General features: G+C 40.0%; 1 protein-coding gene across 5 annotated transcripts in view; it reads left to right on the forward strand.

Annotated features, from left to right (window-relative positions):
* Positions 1-22,209, forward strand: part of LOC126295357 (serine/threonine-protein kinase OSR1) — a 438,167-nt gene extending 415,958 nt beyond the window's left edge. For all 5 annotated transcript variants that reach the window (XM_049987832.1, XM_049987830.1, XM_049987829.1 and 2 more), the window contains 3 exons: positions 6,662-6,987; positions 13,866-14,079; positions 21,666-22,209. In XM_049987832.1, coding sequence (XP_049843789.1) covers positions 6,662-6,987; positions 13,866-14,079; positions 21,666-21,743 — 618 coding nt within the window. In that variant the 3' untranslated portion in view covers positions 21,744-22,209. The remainder of the gene's footprint in view (positions 1-6,661; positions 6,988-13,865; positions 14,080-21,665) is intronic.
* Positions 22,210-23,721: the final 1,512 nt, after the last annotated feature.

The raw sequence follows: 23,721 nt of genomic DNA on the forward strand, positions 1-23,721 counted from the left end.
AGCAAACTGTCCATTCACATGAATGGACACAGGCAGACAGTGTTTGTTGGTAATGAGGATCACCCTGTGGCTAAACATGTCTTGGTGCACGGCCAGCACATCTTGGCACAGTGTTACACCGTCTGGGTTATCTGGATACTTCCCACTAACACCAACCTATCCGAACTCCGGAGACGGGAACTTGCCCTTCAATATATTCTCTCTTCCCGTTACGCACCAGCCCTCAACCTCCACTAATTTCAAGTTGCTGCTCGTCGTACCTCACCTGTCATTCGACGACATCTTTGCCTCTGTACTTCCGCCTCGACTGACATCTCTGTGCAACCTCTTTGCATTTACTTATATGTGTGTGTGTGTGTGTGTGTGTGTGTGTGTGTGTGTGTGTGTGTGTGTGTGTGTGTGTGTGTGTGTGTGTGTGTGTGTGTGTGTGCCTGTCCTTTTTTCCCCCCTAAAGTAAGTCTTTCTGTTCCCAGGATTGGAAGGACTCCTTACCATCTCCCTTAAAACTCACATCCTTTTGTTTTTCCCTCTCCTTCCCTCTTTCCTGATGAAGCAACCGTTGGTTGCGAAAGCTTGGAATTTTGTGTGTGTGTGTGTGTGTTTGTTTGTTTGTTTGTTTGTTTTATTGTGTCTATCAACATACCAACGCTTTCTTGTTTGGTGAGTTACAGCATCTTTGGTTTTTATGTATATTTTTCCCACGTGGAATGTTTCCTTCTAGTGTAGCAGACCCTCAAATGGAACATCTGCTACCAATGGCTCTAGGCACAGGTAGCAGCATCTAAATGGCCCCTTTCTCTGACAGACATTAATTCATATCTCTGTTGTGTAACAGTTAAAAATCTTCTTGATGAGTAGCAGAAATGACACAAGCGGAAGCGAGGAGAACATGCAAAGCAGACTAGTGTAGGCAAAGGGGGATGTCAAACATTGGCCATAATCTGAAGAATAACATTCTAAGAATGTACCTCTGGGGAGTGGCATTGTATGTTATTGAATTGTGGACTGTGGGAAAACAGGACAGAATAAAGTTGAAATGTTTGAGATGTGGTGGTGTGTAAGGGTGTTGACAATCAGGTGGAGTGATACCAGGAATTGGGAGGTTCTCTGAAGAACTGCCAAAGAAAGGAATGTAAAACAGAAACTGGAGTTGTTGTTGTTGTTGTTGTTGTTCTCAGTCCTGAGACTGGGTTGACGCAGCTCTCCATGCTACTCTACCCTGTGCAAGCTTCTTCATCTCCCAGTACCTACTGCAACCTACGTCCTGAATCTGATTACTGTACTCATCTTTTGGTCTCCCTCTACGATTTTTACCCTCCACGGTGCCCTCCAATACTAAATTGGTGATCCCTTGATGCCTCAGAACATGTCCTACCAACTGGTCCCTTCTTCTAGTCAAGTTGTGCCACAAACTTCTCTTTTCCCAATCCTATTCAATACTTCCTCATTAGTTATGTGATCTACCCATTTAATCTTCAGCATTCTTCTGTAGCACCACATTTCGAAGGCTTCTATTCTCTTCTTGTCCTAACTATTTATCGTCCATGTTTCACTTCCATACATGGCTACACTCCATACAAATACTTTCAGAAATGACTTCCTGACCCTTAAATCTATACAAGATGTTAACATATTTCTCTTTTTCAGAAACGCTTTCCTTGCCATTGTCAGTCTACATTTTATATCCTCTCTACTTCAACCATCATCAGTTGTTTTGCTCCGCAAATAGCAAAACTCCTTTACTACTGTAAGTGTCTCATTTCCTAATCTAATTCCCTCAGCATCACCCGACTTAATTCGACTACATTCCATTATCCTCGTTTTGCTTTTGTTGATGTTCTTATATCCTCCTTTCAAGACACTGTCCATTCCGTTCAACTGCTCTTCCAAGTCCTTTGCTGTCTGTGACAGAATTACGATGTCATTGGCGAACCTCGAAGTTTTTATTTCTTCTCCATGGATTTTAATACCTACTCCAAATTTTTCTTTTGTTTCCTTTACTGCTTGCTCAATATAAAGATTGAATAACATCGGGGAGAGACTACAACCCTGTCTCACTCCCTTCCCAGTCACTGCTTCCCTTTCATGCTCTTCGACTCTTATAACTGCCATCTGGTTTCTGTACAAATTGTAAATAGCCTTTCGCTCCCTGTATTTTACCCCTGCCACCTTCAGAATTTGAAGGAGACTATTCCAGTCAACATTGTCAAAAGCTTTCTCTAAGTCTACAAATACTAGAAATGTAGATTTGCCTTTCCTTAATCTTTCTTCTAAGATAAGTCGTAGGGTCAGTATTGCCTCACGTGTTCCAACATTTCTACGGAAGCCAAACTGATCTTCCCCGAGGTCAGCTTCTACTAGTTTTTCCATTCGTCTGTAAAGAATTCGCATTAGTATTTTGCAGCTGTGACTTATTAAACTGATAGTTCGGTAATTTTCACATCTGTCAACACCTGCTTTCTTTGGAATTGGAATTATGATATTCTTCTTGAAGTCTGAGGGTATTTCGCCTGTCTCGTACATCTTGCTCACCAGATATTAGAGTTTTGTAAGGACTGGCTCTCCCAAGGCGTCAGTAGTTCTAATGGAATGTTGTCTACTCCGGGGGCCTTGTTTCGACTCAGGTCTTTCAGTGCTCTGTCAAACTCTTCACGCAGTATTGTATCTCCCATTTCATCTTCATCTACATCCTCTTCCATTCCCATAATATTGTCCGCAAGTACATCACCCTTGTGTAGACCCTCTATATACTCCTTCCACCTTTCTGCTTTATCTTCTTTGCTTAGAACTGGGTTTCCATCTGAGCTCTTGATGTTCATACAAGTGATCTCTTATCTCCAAAGGTCTTTTTAATTTTCCTGTAGGCAGTATCTATCTTACCCCTAGTGAGATAAGCCTCTACATCCTTACATTTGTTTTCTAGCCATCCCTGCTTAGCCATTTTGCACTTCCTGTCGATCTCATTTTTGAGACGTCTGTATTCCTTTTTGCCTGCTTCATTTACTGCATTTTTATATTTTCTCCTTTCATCAATTAAATTCAATATTTCTTCTGTCACCCAAGAATTTCTACTAGCCCTCGTCTTTTTACCTACTTGATCCTCTGCTGCCTTCACTACTTCATCCCTCAAAGCTACCCATTCTTCTTCTACTGTATTTCTATCCCCCATTCCTGCCAATTTCTCCCTTACGCTCTCCCTGAAACTCTGTACAACCTCTGGTTCTTTCAGTTTATCCAGGTCCCATCTCCTTAAATTCTCACCTTTTTGCAGTTTCTTCAGTTTTAATCTACAGGTCATAACCAATAGATTGTGGTCAGAGTCCACATCTGCCCCTGGAAATGTCTTACAATTTAAAACCTGGTAGCTAAATCACTGTCTTACCATTATATAATCTATCTGATACCTTCTAGTATCTCCAGAGTTCTTCCATGTATACAGCCTTCTCTTATGATTCTTGAACCAATCGTTAGCTATGATTAAGTTGTGCTCTGTGCAAAATTCAACCAAGCGGCTTCCTCTTTCATTTCTTTGCCCCAGTCCATATTCACCTACTATGTTTCCTTCTCTCCCTTTCCCTACTACCGAATTCTAGTCACCCATGACTATTAAATTTTCATCTCCCTTCACTATCTCAATAATTTCTTTTATTTGATCATACATTTCTTCAATTTCTTAGTCATCTGCAGAGCTAGTTGGCATATAAACTTCTACTAATGTAGTAGGTGTGGGTTTCGAATCTATCTTTGCCACAATAATGCGTTCACTATGCTGTTTGTAGTAGCTTACCCGCATTCCTATTTTGCTATTCATTATTAAACCTACTCCTGCATTACCCCTATTTGGTTTTGTGTTTATAACCCTGTAATCACCTGGCCAGAAGTCTTGTTCCTCCTGCCACCAAACTTCACTAATTCCCACTATATCTAACTTTAACCTATCCATTTCCCTTTTTAAATTTTCTAACCTACCTGCCCGATTAAGGGATCTGACATTCCACACTCCGATCCGTAGAACGCCAGTTTTCTTTCTCCTGATAACGACATCCTCTTGAGTAGTCCTTGCCCGGAGATGCAAATGGGGGACTATTTTACCTCCGGAATATTTTACCCAAGAGGACGCCATCATCATTTAATCATACAGTAAAGCTGCATGCCCTCGGGAAAGATTATGGCTGTAGTTTCCCCTTGCTTTCAGCCGTTCGCAGTACCAGCACAGCAAGGCCGTTTTGGTTAGTGTTACAAGGCCAGATCAGTCAATCATCCAGACTGTTGCCCCTGCAACTACTGAAAAGGCCACTGCCCCTCTTCGGGAACCACACGTTTGTCTGGCCTCTCAACTGATACCTCTCCGTTGTGGTTGCACCTACGGTATGGCTATCTGTATCGCTGAGGCACGCAAGCCTCCCCACCAACGGCAAGGTCCATGGTTCATGGGGGGAGGGAAACTGGAGTAAGTGGAACAAATCGTCATGTTGTAGTTTGCAAGTGTTGCTCTTGATGAAGAGGCTGACACAATAGAGGAATTAGTGGTGGGCCATTTCAAACCAGTTACAAAACGGATGATTCAGTAAAAGTAAATGCTAGTATAGGGTTTGAAGACTGCCAGTGATGGTGGATATATTTAATTGTTTTACGAAATTTTATAGCTGTGTGTCAGATAATACACAAATTTCAAGATTGGTAAGCTACATTAGTACTATATTTATACACTCTTATTGCCGTTATTTTCTATTACAGAACTTACACAACTTTTAACCACGATCAGTTTGCTTCAAAACAGCAAGATTGTTGCAGCACATTTAGAGTCATTCGAGAGCAGCAAGTGAAACTTCTTGGCAGATTGAAATTAAGTGCTGGACCGAGATTCTAAGTCAGGACGTTTGCCTTTCTCAGGCAATCGCTCTATCGGATGAGCTACTTGGTCAAAACTCGTGACCTGTCCTCGCAATTTTACTTCCAGCAGTACCTCGTCTCCTACATTCCTAACTTCACAGAAGTTCTCTTGCAAACCTTCGTGATATTAGCACTCCTCCGAGAAAGAATATTGTGGTGATGTGGCCTAGCCACAGCCTGGGGGATGTTTCCAGATGAAATTATCACTCTGCAGCAGAGTATGCGCTGATTTGAAACTTCCTGGAAGATTAGCTCAGTCGGTAGAGCAATTGTCCACAAGAGGCAAAGGTCAGTTTTAATCTGGCAGGAAGTTTCGTATCAGCGACACTTTGCTGCAGAGTGAACATTTCATTCTAGAAGCAGATCTTTGTGGATTAATCTCTGAGTGATTGTTGTTGTAGTAGTTCCATTTAGGTGACTAGATTCCGTAGATTTTCCATATGTGTGGAACATCGTACCTTTTTTTTTTAAAAAAAAAGTATCTGGTTTTGAATAATTTTTCCATTTATTCTTAATTCCTTGGTCAAAAAATATAAATAAAAAAATGAGCTGCACACTACTTGTCAGCCAGAGCTGTGTTACAGCCTTTCCTGCCATAACTCTCGATTCAAAGTTGATTGAAGATATAACTTAAAAAAAAAAAAAAGTAGTGAAATATCTTTTCTGAGAGTCAGCAAATAAGTTTCATAGAAATGAATTTTATAAAATGAAACAATTATTTTGAAACATTTGAATTTTATATTGAAACTAGAATAATTAAATAAAAACATTTCCATTAGTTGATTTTGCGTGTGGCAGGATTGCATGCATCTCGTATGTGCAGTCTGAAATCCGAAAGGCAAAACGGAGAGAGCAGTACCTATATAGAGGAACACCCGTACCTGGAATATATTGCAGTGCCAGATATATTGCATCCTGAAATGTTTTGACCCTTTTCTCACGTGTTTGAAGCCGGATCGGAACACTTCGAACTGTCACCTGACGTATTGCGCATTAATTTACCTTCGATGTAACTCGGTCACCGTTAATTATCTCCTTTACGTGGAGGTCCTGCAAAGCAGTATCTCCTTAGAAATATGCTCGGACTTGGAGAGACGTTAACTTTTCTCCTTTTTGTTACGAAATGACATTAGCATTTCATCACTTAGTGTCTCGTATTTGTTTCAGTGGGTGTAAAGGTCACAATTACTTCGTAACTCGGGGCAGATACAGTATAAATATAGGCTCGACAAGAAGTGAGTGACATTTCATTTTAGAGCTTCCTCCGTCCATTGCCGTGTACGTTCTCAGAGACGGTGTCCGCTCCTCGACAGTCGAGACGCAGCCCAGTCGTGACGTCGACACGTAAAAAGATCCCGCCCACAGCAGGTGGAGACATTTACTTGCCACCGTACTTTGCCGTTTACTCGCCACCGTACTTTGCCGTTTGCACGCCACCGTACGTTGCCGTTTGCCCGCCACCGTACGTTGCCGTTTGCCCGCCACCGTACGTTGCCGTTTGCCCGCCACCGTACGTTGCCGTTTGCCCGCCACCGTACGTTGCCGTTTGCCCGCCACCGTACGTTGCCGTTTGCCCGCCACCGTACATTGCCGTACCTCTCCGTTCAACTGTGCACAAATGTGAAACAAAATGACGGCATACAGTACGTGTTCGCGACATATTGCCTACCTGACACTATTTTGTCACGATCGTCTTTCCTGGTTACAAACGGGGAGTGGGAAATGTCGTTTGCCTCATTGGCACTTAACACTCCTCTCCGCATTTCAGCGCGTGAAGCCCATGAACAACATCGACACGGTGGGCTCGTCGGGCAGCGAGAGCGACAAACACGAGGAAGGGGGAGGCAGCAGCAGCGCGGGGGGTGGCAGCGGAGGCAGCACGGCGTCGGGACACTCGCAGCCGACGGGCGGTGCGGCGGCGCAGCAGGCGCTGGCAGGTGCCGCGGCGGTGCAGGGCGCTGGCGAGCGGCTGGCGGCGATGAGCCTCGGCATGGGTGTGCCGCCGGTGCCCCCGCAGCAGCAACAGCAGCAGACGCTGGCCGCTATGCAGCACGTCATGGAGCCCGTGCCCATCAACCTGGTGCTGCGCATGAGGTGAGACGTCGCTGCAGCTGCATTAGTAGTAGTAGTAGTAGTAGTAGTAGTAGTACATCTACTCATACTGTGTTAGGAGAATGAGAAAAATTACTGTTCGAATGCCTTTGTGTGCTGTAATTGTTCTTACCCGTACGATCTGTCTGCGAACGATACATGGGGCATTGTTGTACTCTCGTGCAATCATCATTCAAAGCCAGTTCCTGAAACTTTGGGGTTGTTTATAAATAACTTATGTGCTATCAGTCACAATTTTTTGACACCTTTAGAGAAGTGGTAAGACAGATATTTAAGAACCAGGTTTTAAATTGTAAGGCATTTCCAGGGACAGATGTGAACTTTGCCCACAATCTATTGGTTAAGAACTGTAGATTAAAACTGAAGAAACTGCAACAAGATGGGAATTTAAAGAGCTGGGACCTGGATAAACTGACAAAACCAGAGGTTGTACAGAGTTTCAAGGAGAGCATAAGGGAACAATTGACAGGAATGGGGGAAAGAAATACAGTAGAGGAAGAATGGATAGCTTTGATAGATGAAGTAGTGAAGGCAGCAGAGGATCAAGTAGGTAGAAATCCTTGGGTAACAGAAGAAATATTGAATTTAATCGATGAAGGGAGGAAATATAAAAATGCAATAAATGAAGTAGGCAAAAAGGAATACAAACATCTCAAAAATGAGATCGACAGGAAGTGCAAAATGGCTAAGCAGGGATGGCTAGAAAACAAATGTAAGGATGTAGAGGCTTATCTCTCTAGGGGTAAGATAGATACTGCCTACAGGAAAATTAGAGAGACCTTTGGAGATAAGAGAACCACTAAGCAAACAAGGGAAAGTGGAAAGGTGGGAGGAGTATATAGAGAGTGTATACAAGGGTGATGTACTTGAGGACAATATTATGGAAATGGAAGAGGATGTAGATGAAGATGAAATAGGAGATATGATACTGCGTGAAGAGTTTGACAGAGCACTGAAAGACCTGAGTCGAAACAAGGCCCCGGGAGTAAACATCCCATTAGAACTACTGACAGCCTTGCGAGAGCCAGTCCTGACAAAACTCTACCATATGGTGAGCAAAATGTATGAGAAAGGAGAAATACCCTCAGACTTGAAAAACAATATAATTATTCCAATCCCAAAGAAAGCAGGTGTTGACAGATGTGAAAATTACCAACATATCAGTTTAATAAGTTACGGAGGGATAATACTAATGCGAATTCTTTACCGGCGAATGGAGAAACTGGTAGAAGCTGACCTCGTGGAAGATCAGTTTGGATTCTGTAGAAATATTGGAACACGAGAGACAATACTGGCCCTGCAACATACCTTAGAAAATATATTAAGGAAAGGCAAATATATGATTCTAGCATTTGCAGACTGAGAGAAAGCTTTTGACAATGTTGACTGGAATACTTTTTGTTTCAAATTCTGAAGATGGCGGGGGTAAAATACAGGGAGCTAAAGGCTATTTACTATTTGTACAGAAACCAGATAGCAGTTGAGTCGAGGGGCATGAAAGGGAAGCAGCGGTTGGGAGGGGAGTGAGACAGGTTTGTAGCCTCTCCCAATGTTATTCAACCTGTATATTGAGCAAGCAGTAAAGGAAACAAAAGAAAAATTCGGAGTAGGTATTAAAATCCATGGAGAAGAAATAAAAACTTTGAGGTTTGCCGATGACATTGTAATTCTGTCAGAGACAGCAAAGGACTTGAAAGAGCAGTTGAACGGAATGGACAGTGTCTTGAAAGGAGGGTATAAGATGAACAGCAACAAAAGCAAAACGAGGTTAATGGAATGTAATTGAATTAAGTCAGGCGATGCTGAGGGAATTAGATTAGGAAATGAGACGCATAAAGTAGTAAAGGAGTTTTGCTATTTGGGGAGCAAAATAACTGATGATGGTTGAAGTAGGGAGGATATAAAATGTAGACTGGCAGTGGTGAGGATAGCGTTTCTGAAGAAGAGAAATTTGTTAACATCGAGTATAGATTTAAGTGTCAGGAAGTCGTCTCTGAAAGTATTTGTATGGAGCGTAGCCATGTATGGAAGTGAAACATGGACGATAACTAGTTTGGACGAGAAGAGAATAGAAGCTTTCGAAATGTGGTGCTATAGAAGAAGGCCGAAGATTAGCTGGGTAGGTCACATATCTAATGAGGAGGTAATGAATAGAATTGGGGAGGAGTTTGTGGCACAATTTGACTAGAAGGGATTGGGTGGTAGGACATGTTTTGAGGCATCAAGGGATCACAAATTTAGCATTGGAGGGCAGTGTGGAGGGTAAAAATCATAGAGGGAGACCAAGAGATGGATACACTAAGCAGATTCAGAAGGATGTAGGATGCAGTAGGTACTGGGAGATGAAGCTTGCACAGGATGGAGTAGCATGGAGAGCTGCATCAAACCAGTCTCAGGACTGAAGACCACAACAACAACAACATTATGCATTAGTTTCCATTGCAATTTATTTGATGTAGAAAACTTCTGGATGATGTCACTAACTACAGATAGTCTATCCCATGAACTGCTTAATCCGTTCATGTCCAACAGAAGAGGAGTAAGGGTGCAGCAAGGAATTGGTTTTCTGACACAACATGCTATTTAACTATAACTCGTGGCAATATGTTGAATTGCTTCCTATCTTCTTGTTGTATTAAAAGATATATTAGGTCCACGTAAAAGTTTGGATCCGCTTTTTTGCAATAGAAGGAAGTAGTTGCAAATGGTAGGTAATGTCATACGATAAGCTTAGGCATTGGTAAACATAGTACCACCAAAATATTGGTCGATTTGTGATTGCCTCATAAAGTTATTCTCAATTGAATATGTCAACTTATGAGCTCGGTCTTAATCATTTGTCGGAAATTTTTGATTTTCTGTTTTAACATGAAGAAATCTGCAGTTGAAGCTCATAAAATGCTGGGTAAGACCTACGGTTATTAGTGAAAGAACATTCAGAGAATGGTTTCAATGCTTCAGGAATGGTGAATTTTGATGTCAAAGATAGGTATGGATGTGAAAGAGAGGTGGTTTTCATAACTATTGAAACAGAAACAACTACAGGAGATCGTTATCAAAAGCAGTTGATTTGTTTGAGCTGAGGACTGAAGGATAAATGGCCACAATACAGCAACAGATACGAAGATGATTTTACAGCATGAAAATTGTGGTCCCATGTCCCAAAACCTGTCAAAATGTACTTTGAAACATTAAAATGGGAAGTCCTACCTACCCATCATATTAGACATTGCTTCCTCTGGCAACCCACTTTTTCCATCAGTGGCACTTGGTGTGGCCGGCCATCACTTCTGGTCATGTGGACGATTGCAAAATTCCTACAGACTACGCAGATTTGTACGCTGCCCAAACGATGAGACAAAGCAGTGACTAGTGAGGACCAATACTTCGTCATAAATCATTTATCTTTCTCACAATAGTGTCAGACTTTGAGACAGAGGAGGGAAGCAAAGTTGTAGACCTTATATATTACTAACTTATGAATACCCGATCTGAAAGTGAGCCTGAGAAGACACAAAACCTAGTTTATTGGAATAAACAAATATTTGTATCTTTGTGTGTGACTGCTGTGCCCTTCAAGTTTTTCAAACTTTTTCTCAAGTTATCATTGGTTTAAAGTATGGAATTGCAACTCGACATTTCCGAAACAACTTGTGACAATCCCATTAATGACTTGTATCTTCTCTTCACCAATATGTAGTTTAACCAGATTACATAAACACTGTCTTGCTTCATTACCTAAGCTATGAATGAAAACAAGTTCATGTCACGTTCTAAGAAGGTTCTATTGTTAATATACCTACACATCGGAAGTCTGCGCATATTGATGATCGCCAGATTGGCAATTTGCGGTATTTTTTTTACCACATCTGAGCAGGCATTTTTTTTCTTGCAAAGTTGCTGCGATTACTGTCCAGTGTCGAAGACACTTGTTTTTCTGTGATAATGCTAACAATGTACAGAATAAAAATAACTCCCACTGTGAACATCTGAATTTTTACATTTGTCATATTTTGTTACAAATTTTAGTTGTGAATATTGTTTGTAGGTAAGATAATGTAGGACTATGCGTCACTTTTCTGGAATGGTATTTATCACTACAGTAGTTACACAGGTTGCCCCCACATAATACTGGTATACCTCACTCCTGAGATTCCAGTAACAGTCAACTAACTAAAAAAATAGATAATAGTGGTGATAAAAAAGTACATGTGCTCTAAATGGCGGCAATGGGCATTAAGGCATTGCTGACTTTGTGTGATGATTGTTACCAGCAAAATTCTGCAGGTGTGATGTTGTTAATTTCTGTACTAATTTCCAGTTTAAGATCGTCTGTTGGGTGAACATTGTCAGCATATACTTTGCTTTTAATGAGCCCTATAAATAAAAATCGCACAATGCTCAAGTGCAAGGACATATAGGGCCAGAGGCCTCTAGTGACAAGTCTGTCTTCAGGGAACACATTCCTCATGTGGGCCACGGACGTGCGAGCGGTTGCTCCATCTCGTTTGAACGCTGTGTTCAGCTTCTCTGCATTTGTGAATTGTGTGTACAAGGTGTCAAAGATCATCTGATGTAAAGTAGACCGAGGGGTCCGAGTAATCATTAGCAGTCGATGTTAACAACCAGATTTCCTGATTGCCATATTTCAGCTCTTGCATCACACTTGACTTATAACTTTGTATCTTTCAGTACACAATGACACACTGTAAGATACCTACCAACCTCCTGTGATAACCTCTACAGGGTGTTACAAAAAGGTACAGCCAAACTTTCAGGAAACATTCCTCACACACAAAAAAAAGAAAATATGTTATGTGGACATGTCCGGAAACACTTACTTTCCATGTTAGAGCTCATTTTATTACTTCTCTTCAAATCACATTAATCATGGAATGGAAACACACAGCAACAGAACGTACCAGCGTGACTTCAAACACTTTGTTACAGGAAATGTTCAAAATGTCCTCCATTAGCGAGGATACATGCATCCACCCTCCGTCGCACGGAATCCCTGATGTGCTGATGCAGCCCTGGAGAATGGCGTATTGTATCACAGCCATCCACAATACCAGCATGAAGAGTCTCTACATTTGGTACCGGGGTTGTGTAGACAACAGCTTTCAAATGCCCCCATAAATGAAAGTCAAGAGGGTTGAGGTCAGGACAGCATGGAGGCAACAGAATTGGTCCGTCTCTACCAATTCATTGGCCACCGAATCTGTTGTTGAGAAGCGTATGAACACTTCGACTGAAATGTGCAGGAGCTCCATCGTGCATGAACCACATGTTGTGTCGTTCTGGTAAAGGCACATGTTCTAGCAGCACAGGTAGAGTATCCCATATGAAATCATGATAACTTGCTCCATTGACCATAGGTGGAAGAACGTGGGGCCCGATCAAGACATCACCAACAATGCCTGCCCAAACGTTCAGAGAAAATCTGTCGATGACGTGATTGCACAATTGCGTGCGGATTCTCGTCAGCCCACATGTGTCAGTTGTGAAAATTTACAATTTGATCACATCGGAATGAAGCCTCATCCTTAAAGAGAATATTTGCACTGAAATGAGGATTGACACATTGTCGGATGAACCATTGGCAGAAGTGTTCCCGTGGAGGCCAATCAGCTGCTGATGGTGCCTGCACACGCTGTACACGGTACGGAAACAACTGGTTCTCCCGTAGCACTCTCCATACAGTGACGTGGTCAACGTTACCTTATGCAGCAGCAACTTCTGACGTTGACATTAGGGTTATCGTCAAGTGCAGGAAGAATTGCCTCGTCCATTTCAGGTGTCTTCGTCGTTCTAGGTCTTCCCCAGTCGCGAGTCGTAGGCTGGAATGTTACGTGCTCGCTAAGACGCCGATCAATTGCTTCGAACCTCTTCCTATTGGGACACCTCCGTTCTAGAAATTTGTCTCGATACAGATGTACCACGTCACGGCTATTGCCGCGTGCTAATCCGTACATCAAATGGGTATCTGCCAACTTCGCATTTGTAAACATTGCACTGACTGCAAAACCACGTTCGTGATGAACAGTAACCTGTTGATGCTACGTACTGATGTGCTCGATGCTACTACAGTAGAGCAATGAGTCGCATGTCAACACAAGCAGCGAAGCGAACACTACCTTACTTCAATTGGGCCAACTGACGGTGAATCGAGGAAGTACAGTACATACTGATGAAACTGAAATGAGCTCTAACATGGAAATTAAGCGTTTCGGGACACATGTTCACGTAACATCTTTTCTTTGTGTGTGAGGAATGTTTCCTGAAAGTTTGGCCGTACATTTTTGTAACACCCTGTATACTTACTTGCAGGGACTTCTCATAATGTGTGTGTGAATTCTGATTATAATTTCAGAGGTCCTCAAGGTTAGTCGCCTACTTCTCTGCACATTCTGAATGGATCCTACAGCCTACCATCTCTTTTTACAGATCTCGAATAGTACTGCTCGTGCAAAGTTTCTTACCAGGATACTTCGCTCGAAACATTTCTTTACATTCCTTGATGGAGCCTATCTTTGTGTAACAATCCACAATATTGATTCACTGTTCTAATGCAAATTGCTCCATGTTTCTAACAACTCAGCAGTATGAGCCTCTCTCTGTGTTTTCACTTCACAAGCAATTCAACTAGAAACGATTAATCAGTATGTTAGGCATACCAATTTTATTTGGGACACCCTGTAGTATCATTTTATGTTGTGTGTTTGTGTTTGCTATACATCTGTTATCATTCTAGCAGAAATAAAAAAAAATGTGTAAGGTCATAACATGCTTGGTCTAATTACTTCACGTTTTAGATGCACCGGTTACACTGTGAGGACTTAGTTCTCGTGGAATTACAGGAACCCACGCGGTGAGCTGAACGACATCCGGTTCGAATTCGCCTTGGGCAAGGACACGGCGGACGGGATAGCCGGGGAACTGGTGGGTGCGGGGCTGGTGGACGGCCGCGACGTGACGGTCATCGCCCTCAATCTGCACCGTCTCATCCAGTTGGCCGTCCAGCCGCCCAACCCTGCCATGCCTCACATCGCCAGGACTGTCACCTTCATGCTGGTGAGTGCCGGTTGTCGCACAAAATGCACCACTCGGTTGAGGGTTTTGTCATACGTAGGACCGGCGTGCTAACTCGGACTACGTTGTCGACAAATGTAGAAGTAATCTAATTGTCGACAAACTGGTTGCCTGGTGATTTATCGTATCACAGTGAACGACCTGTCCCGACAAAGTTCGTGTGCCGAGAGTAAATTGTAGGCCTCCTCAGAGGTTATTTAGTGTATTGAGTGTGAAATTTATGCTGAACACTTCGTGAAACTAAAACACACAGTGACCATGCTCAATGAAAGTAGCCGTATTAACTGTGCGCTGCACTGGTGCTCCTGTTTGTGGAATGGGGTACCGGTGTACTACATGAATCAAACTTTAGGTTGTTTGCTACAAAATGACACGTCTACTGATTCTGTATGTCATTCCAAAGTTTCAAAGTTATTTCTGACCCGCCCCTATACACTTTATATTAATGACCTGGCAAACATTATTGATAGTAAGCCGAGACTTTCTGCAGATGATGCAGTTATCTGTAATGTACAAGCTGAAAAAAAATTCAGAGATTCGCTCGGACAGTCATAAGATTTCAAAGTGTTGCAAATATTTTGATAGCTTGCTTTCAATGGTCAGAAATGTAAAACTGTGTTTACAGAAAAGTTGAAAATCCTGAACTGATGGACTCTTTAATTTACATTCCAATTATCTCGTGAAAACCTAGTTAAAATTTTTGAGAATGAGTACTAACAAAGAGATTTCTTTTTGAAACCGTACGATGATGTAGCTTAAATTCCCAGATATCACAATCATTCACCCTGTTGGGCCCTCAAAGAATTGTGTGGTCCTCAGTAGCATTGAAGAAGCAGCATTGAATTGACCGGTTGTGTGGTATTATGGATAAGGTAAGATGTTTATTTTTAAATGTTTATTGAAATGACTGATCATTATTTTTATTCAATTAATTGATTTAAATGTAATTTTTTATTTCCTTTGTCATATTTTAACCATCATACCAACTACATCTGCTCTCATTTTTCCTGCTGTCATTCTTTTTCTGCTTGAAGTCTTTGTTCATGTGATTTTAATTAATTTTATGTATTTTGATTTCTCTCTCTATAATTCTATGTTTCATCCATATTATTGTATTATTCCTATTCCTCAGTTTGCTTGAATTTCGTCTCGCTTATAATTGCTTCTTTCATTAAAATCTTCTGCGTTATTTTTGTCCGTAGTGGAATAGGAATTTAAGTATGGTTTAAACATTTGTATGTCAATTACCATAAAAATCAACGCCTTATAACAAATGCACGTCTTGAGACCATTGCGTAGTCAGTATAGGTAGATTTCATCTTTTGTTTTTTAACTGATAACTTTTTGCAAATATTTAATTATTATAATAAATAAATAAAATTAAATTGACATTCACAAAAATTTCAAATGGAAAAAGAATGATATAAAGAAAAACACGAGTGAAGGAAAAAGTTCTATACGACATTAAAACGATGTGACAAAGGAATGGAAATAAAAATTTATGTTTAAACCAGTTAATTGAATAAGTAATTTTGATAAAGATTTAAAAATAAAAAAAAAGTATTGCACTTGGCACAGGAAGGCTATACCCTATCCATTACACCAAGGAACCAATCAACACAATACTACTCTATTATTTAATAGTATTGAGCATTGCATAAATTTTTTTTTTTTTTTTTTTTTTTTTTTTTTTTTTTTTTTTTTTTTTTTGTCGGTTACTCGCAAGCGAGGGCCCACTAGGTGAATGACTACGATTTGATACCCGAGATCTTAACCTACGTGACCATATAGATTCTCCTTCTCATCCTGTATGGTAAGTCTCCCCTAACCTGCAGTTCTGGGTGACTTTCCCAAAATCTACACCTTTTCTTAGACTTCTCCAGTCCTTTCCCTCCACCCACCTTCATTCCCCTTCAACCCTTCTGGATGAATAAGGAGCCACTGGCTCGAAAAGCTTGCGAGTCAGTCGTCTAAAAATATGTAATGGATCTGTCTACAAAGTTCACAGTGCTCTTAATCTAAATTTGTGCTATTTAATGATTGTCTTCATTTTGATAATGCAAAGAGAAATAAAATAAACAAAAGTAAATCATTTACATCAATTTTATCTTCGCTGCCATTGTTGTTAACTTAGCCTGTCATCTGTGGTATATCTATTCCTAATCATCATCATGCTAATAGTAAGCTCCATTGTTCAAATATTTGCCTGCTTTTCCAAAATATGTTGTGATTTCTGAGGTCCTGGGTACTGTGGGAACAAGAACACAGCTGTTTCTTTTTTCCCTTATGAACACACAGCAGAGTTATATTACTTGTTCCGTGGATCATGAACACGATTCTTTCGTTATGATGTGGAACGTGTCAAAGTACACAAGATTCATTTATCCCAAATAATCATTGTTAGTCTTATATACGGTACAATTGTTAATGCTTACTGTATTTCTGTGGCCTATGTCTAAAAATTCATCTATGGAGTAGGAGTTGTCATTAAGGAATTCCCTTATCTTACTTTTGAATGCCGATTGGTTGTCTGTCAGACTTTTGATATTGTTTGGCAATTGACTAAAAATCTTTGTGGCAGTATAATTCACCCACTTTTGTGCCAATGTCAAATTCAATGAACGGTAGTGAAGGTCACCCTGTCTCCTAGTATTGTAGCTGTGGACTGTGCTATTAATTCTGAAGTGATCTGTGTTACTAACAGCAAATTTCATTAGGCTGTATATATATTGTGAAGCTACTGGCAATATCCCTAATTCTTTAAATAATTGTCTACAAGATGATCTTGGATGAGCCCCAGACATTATTCTGATAACACGTTTTTGTGCAATAAATACCTTCTTTCTTAGTGATGAATTGCCCCAAAAGATGATTCTGTAAGACAGCAACGAATGAAAGTATGCATGGTAAGCTAACTTACTGATGTGCTTGTCTCCAAAATTTGCAATGACACTAATAGCATAGGTAGCTGAGCTGAATCGTTTCAGTAGATTGTCAATGTGTGTCTTCCAGTTTAAATTCTGATCAATACAGACACCCAGAAATTTTGAACAATCTGCTTTAGCTAATGATTTTACCCCACACTCTATATTTATTTCCGGTGTTATGCCTTTCCCTGTACTGAACTGTATGTACAGTGTTTTTTCAAAGTTCAATGAAAGTCCATTTGCGGAAAACCACCTAATAACTCTTTGAAAAACATTATTTTCATTTTCCTCAGCTGATTCTTGCTTTTTAGGCTTGATTACAATACTTGTCATCTGCAAAGAGAACACCAAGTTTGCATCTTCATGAATATAATTAGGCAAGTCATTAACATATACTAAAGACAATAAAGGCCCCAAGACAGAACCCTGTGGTACCCCATTCTTGATACATCCTCAGTCTGAATAATCTGATGCCCTTTGTGTACTATGTGGGTTTACTGTTTCAACCTTCTGCATTCTACCAGTTAAATATGAAGTGAACCATCTGTGTACTGAACCATTCATTCCATAGTACTTCAGCTTATCTAAGAGGATTTCATGATCCACACAATCAAAAGCCTTAGAGCAGATCTCGTGACAATGTTCCCATGTCTCTTGCTAATAAACATATCGTCTGCCAGTTGCTCTTTCATTGGCTGTGTAGAACCAGAAGCTGACACACCCCCTATCATTCCTGTCATACCTCAGAGTAAATGTTGCCAACATTGGTGCCCAGAACACGTAAGTATGCCACTGGCCTCCATCTGGTCTTTTACCGTCTCCTGCGGAAGTGTATGCTATTGTTGAGTGTTTGTCCATTTTAAAGTCAGTCAGATTCAGGGTGCAAATGTGTTCAGGCAAGCTGCATTTAAATGTGTTCATAAAAAGCCAAAGTACACAGTGTGTATTCCCACGGTTCGGTTGACTGCACAATGAAATTTTTGCATGCACATCCCCCCCCTGCATTCTTTGGGGGTATCAGCCATCCTGGGTCACTGCCCTCCTCCCGACGTTTCATAATGCCGTGCTTGAGCAACAGTGAAACATGGTTGGCAATGCCTTCTAGGGTGCAGGTCACATGTAACAACAGCATCTAATACATAAATAAAAGATCGCAATCACTATTCAGTAGAGTTATCAAACTTTTTTTCATCCTGCATCTAGTGACCACTGTTTGTATTATCTTCATGTGAAGTCTTGCCACTGTAATTTATTCCCTTAACAATTGCGTCAATTTGATACATTTCATTTGCTAGACATTTTATTCTGGATTAATTTTCTTTCTCTTTAGATTGGAGTGTCACCTCGATCTAAAGCTGGTGATGTTTTTCTCTGATATTCTAATACATTTACAGTGGCCGAATTTCTCATTTGCAACTCACACGGTAAATAATGAGTTTCTCATAACAAAATAAGTTATTGACTTAGATTCAGAATCGAGTAGTCATTTTGGAAGGACAATATGTTTGGCTTTGAATGTTACCTTTACTTAGAAGGCAGCACAAATGTGTGTATGCGGCAGCTGTACATTCGTGAAAACTGAGATTCTATTTAAATACAACAAAAGTTTGTGAGTTAAGTTTTAATTTTATTTCCTACTGTATTTCACAAAATTGTCAATATTTAAGCAGAACACTAGATTATTGCAGTTGCTAATTTAGTTTCTTGCGTATCCCCTGCACTAGCGTTGCATGTCAAATGTCATTCGAGCGAGCTTGATACTGTATTGTGCACTTCAGTGTATTGGGAAATCTTGAGCATATTAGAGTGCAAGTAAAATAAAGTGTTGTTTAATATGCCCTGTCCTTCGGGATTGTTCAAAATAAATTGATACGAAATGTAAATAGCCAAAATTCATCTGTAAGTGTAGGATGACCCCTGTATTACTCTATTAAACAATATAAAAATATTGACCTCATTAATCTGTGAATATAAGACAGCCTTGTATTTTTCGAATGACTGATTTGGGAAAAAAAAACTTTGTCTTATTATAGAGTAAATAAGGTATTCGTCCTTGTCATCCAATGACACAAAGATGGCATCAGTTTTACAAAATTGGCCTCTTCAGTCTCATACATTTGGCATAACAGAAATAATGTAGGCCTACAGCAGACTAAGAATTGATAAGTGTTAATACCACAGACATAGGAAACTGTAATCACATCACAGATATTACGTCCAATGTTATCAGATCTTTCCTTGCTTAATGTTGCTTCAACAACTATGTCTTTAGAATGAGATTTTCACTCTGCAGTGGAGTGTGCGTTGATACGAAAGTTCCTGGCAGATTAAGAGTGTGCCGGGCCGCGACTCGAACTCAGGACCTTTGCCTTTCGCGGGAAAGTGCCGTGAGGATGGGGCGTGAGTCGTGTTTGGGTAGCTCAGTCGGTAGAGCACTTGTCCGCGAAAGGTAAAGGCCCTGAGTTTGTGTCTCGGTCCGGCACACAGTTTTAATCAGCCAGGTTAGTGACAATTTGCAGTAAATTTGCTGTTGAATTACTGCCTATTTATTGGGTGACTTTGGCAGTGCTTTCTTAGCCTTGCATACTGGTTTTCCCAACGCCTAAGGCAAAATTGTATGAACGTTCTTGTCTCATTGCTTATTTTTAAGTTTTTCTCAAGTCTCGCTGACAGTTTCTTTCTACAGCCGTTTTACGTTGCTCTTCCTTTTTTGCCAGTGCTGCACTACTTTCCTGTTGGTGGTACACTCTGCCTCTTACTACTTCACTTTAAAGTGTTTTTCTTCTCCCCCTGCTAGGTATGCTTCCTCCAGTTTTGCCAGATTCCTTTTCTAGGTATACGAGACCTGGCCACTAAAATGTAGCCAATATTTTGAAGAAAGAACAGGATTCTCACATGCCTAACAAAATAAAACTTAGAGGCTGCCACAGCTCATAATTTGACACATAATCGTTAGATGAGAATTGGTTGTTCAGATAGACTTACTTGATGACTAAATTAGAGCACAGAAGTTCTGAGTCCAGAAACCTCTGTTTCACAGCTTCAGCAAAGAAAACCTAGCTTACAACAAGAGGTGACTTTCTGAAACCGTCTATACAGTGATGTAGGCTAAGATCCCATGGATGTCACCTTGCAGCCATTCACCATTGTGGGCCCCCATTTGCGAGTAATTGGAAAAAAAAAATTGGAATTTTATGCGACAATCGGTAGCCTTAAAAAAGTAGTATATTATGGACTGGTTGTGTGGTGTAGTGAATAAGGCAAGACCATCATGTGGAAAAGGTTGTAGGTTCAGATCTTGTCAAATGCTGTAATTTTTTTCTTATTAAATCTTTATTGCATATTCTTTGATAATTTTTATGTAATTAATTGGTTGATATGTATTTTTTTTATTTCTGTTCCTTTGTAACATCATTTTAAGCATCCTATGAAATTTTTCATTTGTTGTATTTTTTTTTCTTTATATCATTCTTTCGCCACTAAAAATTTTTGTGAATGTAACAATATTTATCTATTATAATATTCAAATATTGAAAATTTTTGTGTGTAATTTAAAAACAAAAGAGAAAATAATCTATTTATACTGACTGTGCAGTGGTGTCAAAACTGTAGTTCTAAACTGTAGTTGCCAAACATACAATTAAAACATAGCCTAAATTCTTATTGCACTATTGAAAAAATAGTACAGATGATGAATTGAACAAAAGAAGGTATTATAAATAAAATAAAATTCAAGCAAAGTGAGGAATAGAAGTAATGAACGCAGTAACATGGATAAAAATCAGTCACAAAATGAAAAAAAATTAAATTGAAATTAATACATAAAATCAATTAAAATCGCATGAAAAGGGAAAAAGAATGATAGCAAGAACATGAGAGCAAATGAAGTTTATATGACAGTTAGTGTGGCAAAGGAAGAGATGGAAAAATTACACCTACACCAATCAACTGAATAAAAATAATGATCAACCATTTCGATAAAAATTAAAACATTAAAAGTATCTGATGAGATTCAAACTCATGACGTTCTGCACATGAAGGTCTTGCTCTCTACATCACACTACACAACCAATCTGTAAAATTATACCTTCTTAATGCTGTTGAGTGTTGCATAACAATATGAATTTTTTTTGGTAGATTATTTGCAAACAAGGGGCCCATCAGGGTGAATGGCTGAAGTGTGTGATACCTGGTACCTCGTTTCATAAAGTTGATCCCATTGCTGGAAACCTCTCCTGGTTACAGTGTTTCCCTTGTGTCGGAACACTGTTGGAAGCTGTTTTGATTAATTTGGGCAGCATTGCCAGAGATGATTCACAGACACAGGTGCAACTATCAGTGGTACTAAGTTCGGAACATACTTTGTTCTTGCTCCGGGAAGGAAAAAATTTGTCACGTACTTAGCAGGAATTTTACAGTTTTCATCTTCACTGTGTACACCAGTCTTGAGACAAGAGTTTCTGGTTGTTAATTTTGTTATATTTGGAAAGTACATATAATAATCTTTCTTTTCATATGCTACTTTCATTAGTTCTGTGAAATGTTAAATACATTTATCTTGCCCAAAATATTGTGAAATGTCCCCTCTGCATGATTTCACAGAATTTTCTTTATACAAATCGTGCAAATTGTGTGTTGCAGACATCCAGCCAAGCCATGAACGAGCCACTGGACGAGAAGGCCCTGATCGGCTTTGCGCAGATCTCGATAACGGACTGAGTAGTGCCGGGGGAGTGTGAGGGGTGGATGGACACTGGTGGATAGTGAGTCGAGTGTACAGGGTATCACACCCTCTCTGCCGTCCTGTGGGGGAGAGGCTACAGACTGTTCAGTGTGTGGCACTTTTGTGCGATTTGTGGAGGCAGAGGTTGTAAAAACTGGCCGGTTTGAGCTCCCGGCTCTTGGCAACATATACTACTTTGGGAATGGCAGACACACATTTTATGGAGAACTCGAGTGTTTTAAATGACACAGTAAAATATGGTGCATGCAAATTGTAATTATTTCCTTCTTTGTAGCTGGAGGAGGAGTGAGGATATTGTTAATATTAACTCTGCTCTATCTGTTACTGTGGTTCCTCTAAACAAGAGTGCAAAGGAATTTCTGGCCAATGTTGTCTTTAATTTAATCACATTTACTTTTTTCCCTCCTCGTGTAAATAAATGATTTTATTTCAGTTACAGCATATTGTTGTTTCCACATTTTTTTGCTTCTCGTCTTTCTGTTTTTGTAGTTGTAAGTATATGGCAATATTTGACAGGTTGTAAGAAAGTTTATTGAAGCAGAGCCTGGTGGTATTATTAGTGCTTAAATACTGTTCATTAGTGACTTTGGTTACAAATGTATAGAAAGGGAAAGTATTTCCATGATACTACTGTGGAATATTTCCTTGGTTATTACCTTGCTATCTCCATTTTCTTCTGATAACTGTTTTATTGTGGAGTTTACTACCCTGTCACATAAGGAGTAGGGAATGTGAAAATGTTTAATGCCCTAGGTACTTTACATAAGTAGGGACACAGATATTTCATTTTGATGATAATGGGGGAAATTATACACAATCGGCACGTCTGTGGAATTTCCTGTGTAGTCGAGTAAAAATGTTGTGTATCTAAGGGCAACAGTTGATTGATGTTGATTATGTCCTTCATAGACTATGACAGTCACTGATTTGTATCATTTACACTTAATTCGTCCACGGGCAACATGTCAAATAAAACTAGTTACTCACAAGTAACGCATTTATTGACATCCTCAGAGGGATAGTGTCATTCTCATGTTTCTTTTTTGCTCTCTGCAGCATTCTCATGTTTCTTTTTTGCTCACTGCAGCTATTTTTTTTTTTTCAGTACATTTTTATTTATCAACAAAAATAATCAGTTTTTGGGAATATACAGTAATGGAATAGACAAAAAAATTTCAGTCACCAAGTAGTGGCAGGTGAACACACTTACAAAGGCATTGTCATTTGCAAGCTTTCGGAGTTACTTCTTTTTGTGCAATTGTTGAAGAGAAAGAACAGGAGTGAGGGAAAAGGGCTGGTGAGGTTTGCGAAAAGGAGTAGAGTACGGAAAAGTTGCCCTGATTCAGGGGATACTTAGTGGATGGGATGAGAAAGAGACTGACTGTAGGAGATTGTACTGAATGAGATTTGAAAACCTGAGAGCTTCAAGGTGGGAGATAAGGTAATATAAAAGACAGAGGTTATTGCTAAAACATTGTGCACGATTTAATAATAGCAAAAAGCTAAGTGTGTTGTACATGATAGGGGTGGGAGGGGATGCCAGGTAAGATGATGAACGATGTGGAAAACTGTGTAAAAAGTCTGCATCTGAACAAATACGTTTGCCTCGAATACTGAGGCTGTATAGGATGGGGAATGTTTGACATGGAAAGGATAGCTGCTGATGAAATGTAAGCACTCTTGTTTGTTAGTAGGTTTTATACGAGCGGAAGTATGTAGTTGGACTTCTATGAGGGCGAGTTCAACATGGGATTCTGAACAGGACCATGAGAAATTGAATTGGAAGAATGTATCTAGAGAGTCTAGGAATTTTAACAGGCCAGCCTCGTCTTCTGTACAATACTTTCTTCAGTATCACCATTTACTCTCAAACTGTTCCTTTCTTGACCCCTTTCTTGTTCTCTACATCGTTATTTTCTTACCTGTCTATTTTTCACCATCACCTTCCCATTT

This window comes from Schistocerca gregaria, chromosome 11, assembly GCF_023897955.1.
Source record: "Schistocerca gregaria isolate iqSchGreg1 chromosome 11, iqSchGreg1.2, whole genome shotgun sequence".
Classification (NCBI taxonomy): domain Eukaryota; kingdom Metazoa; phylum Arthropoda; class Insecta; order Orthoptera; family Acrididae; genus Schistocerca; species Schistocerca gregaria.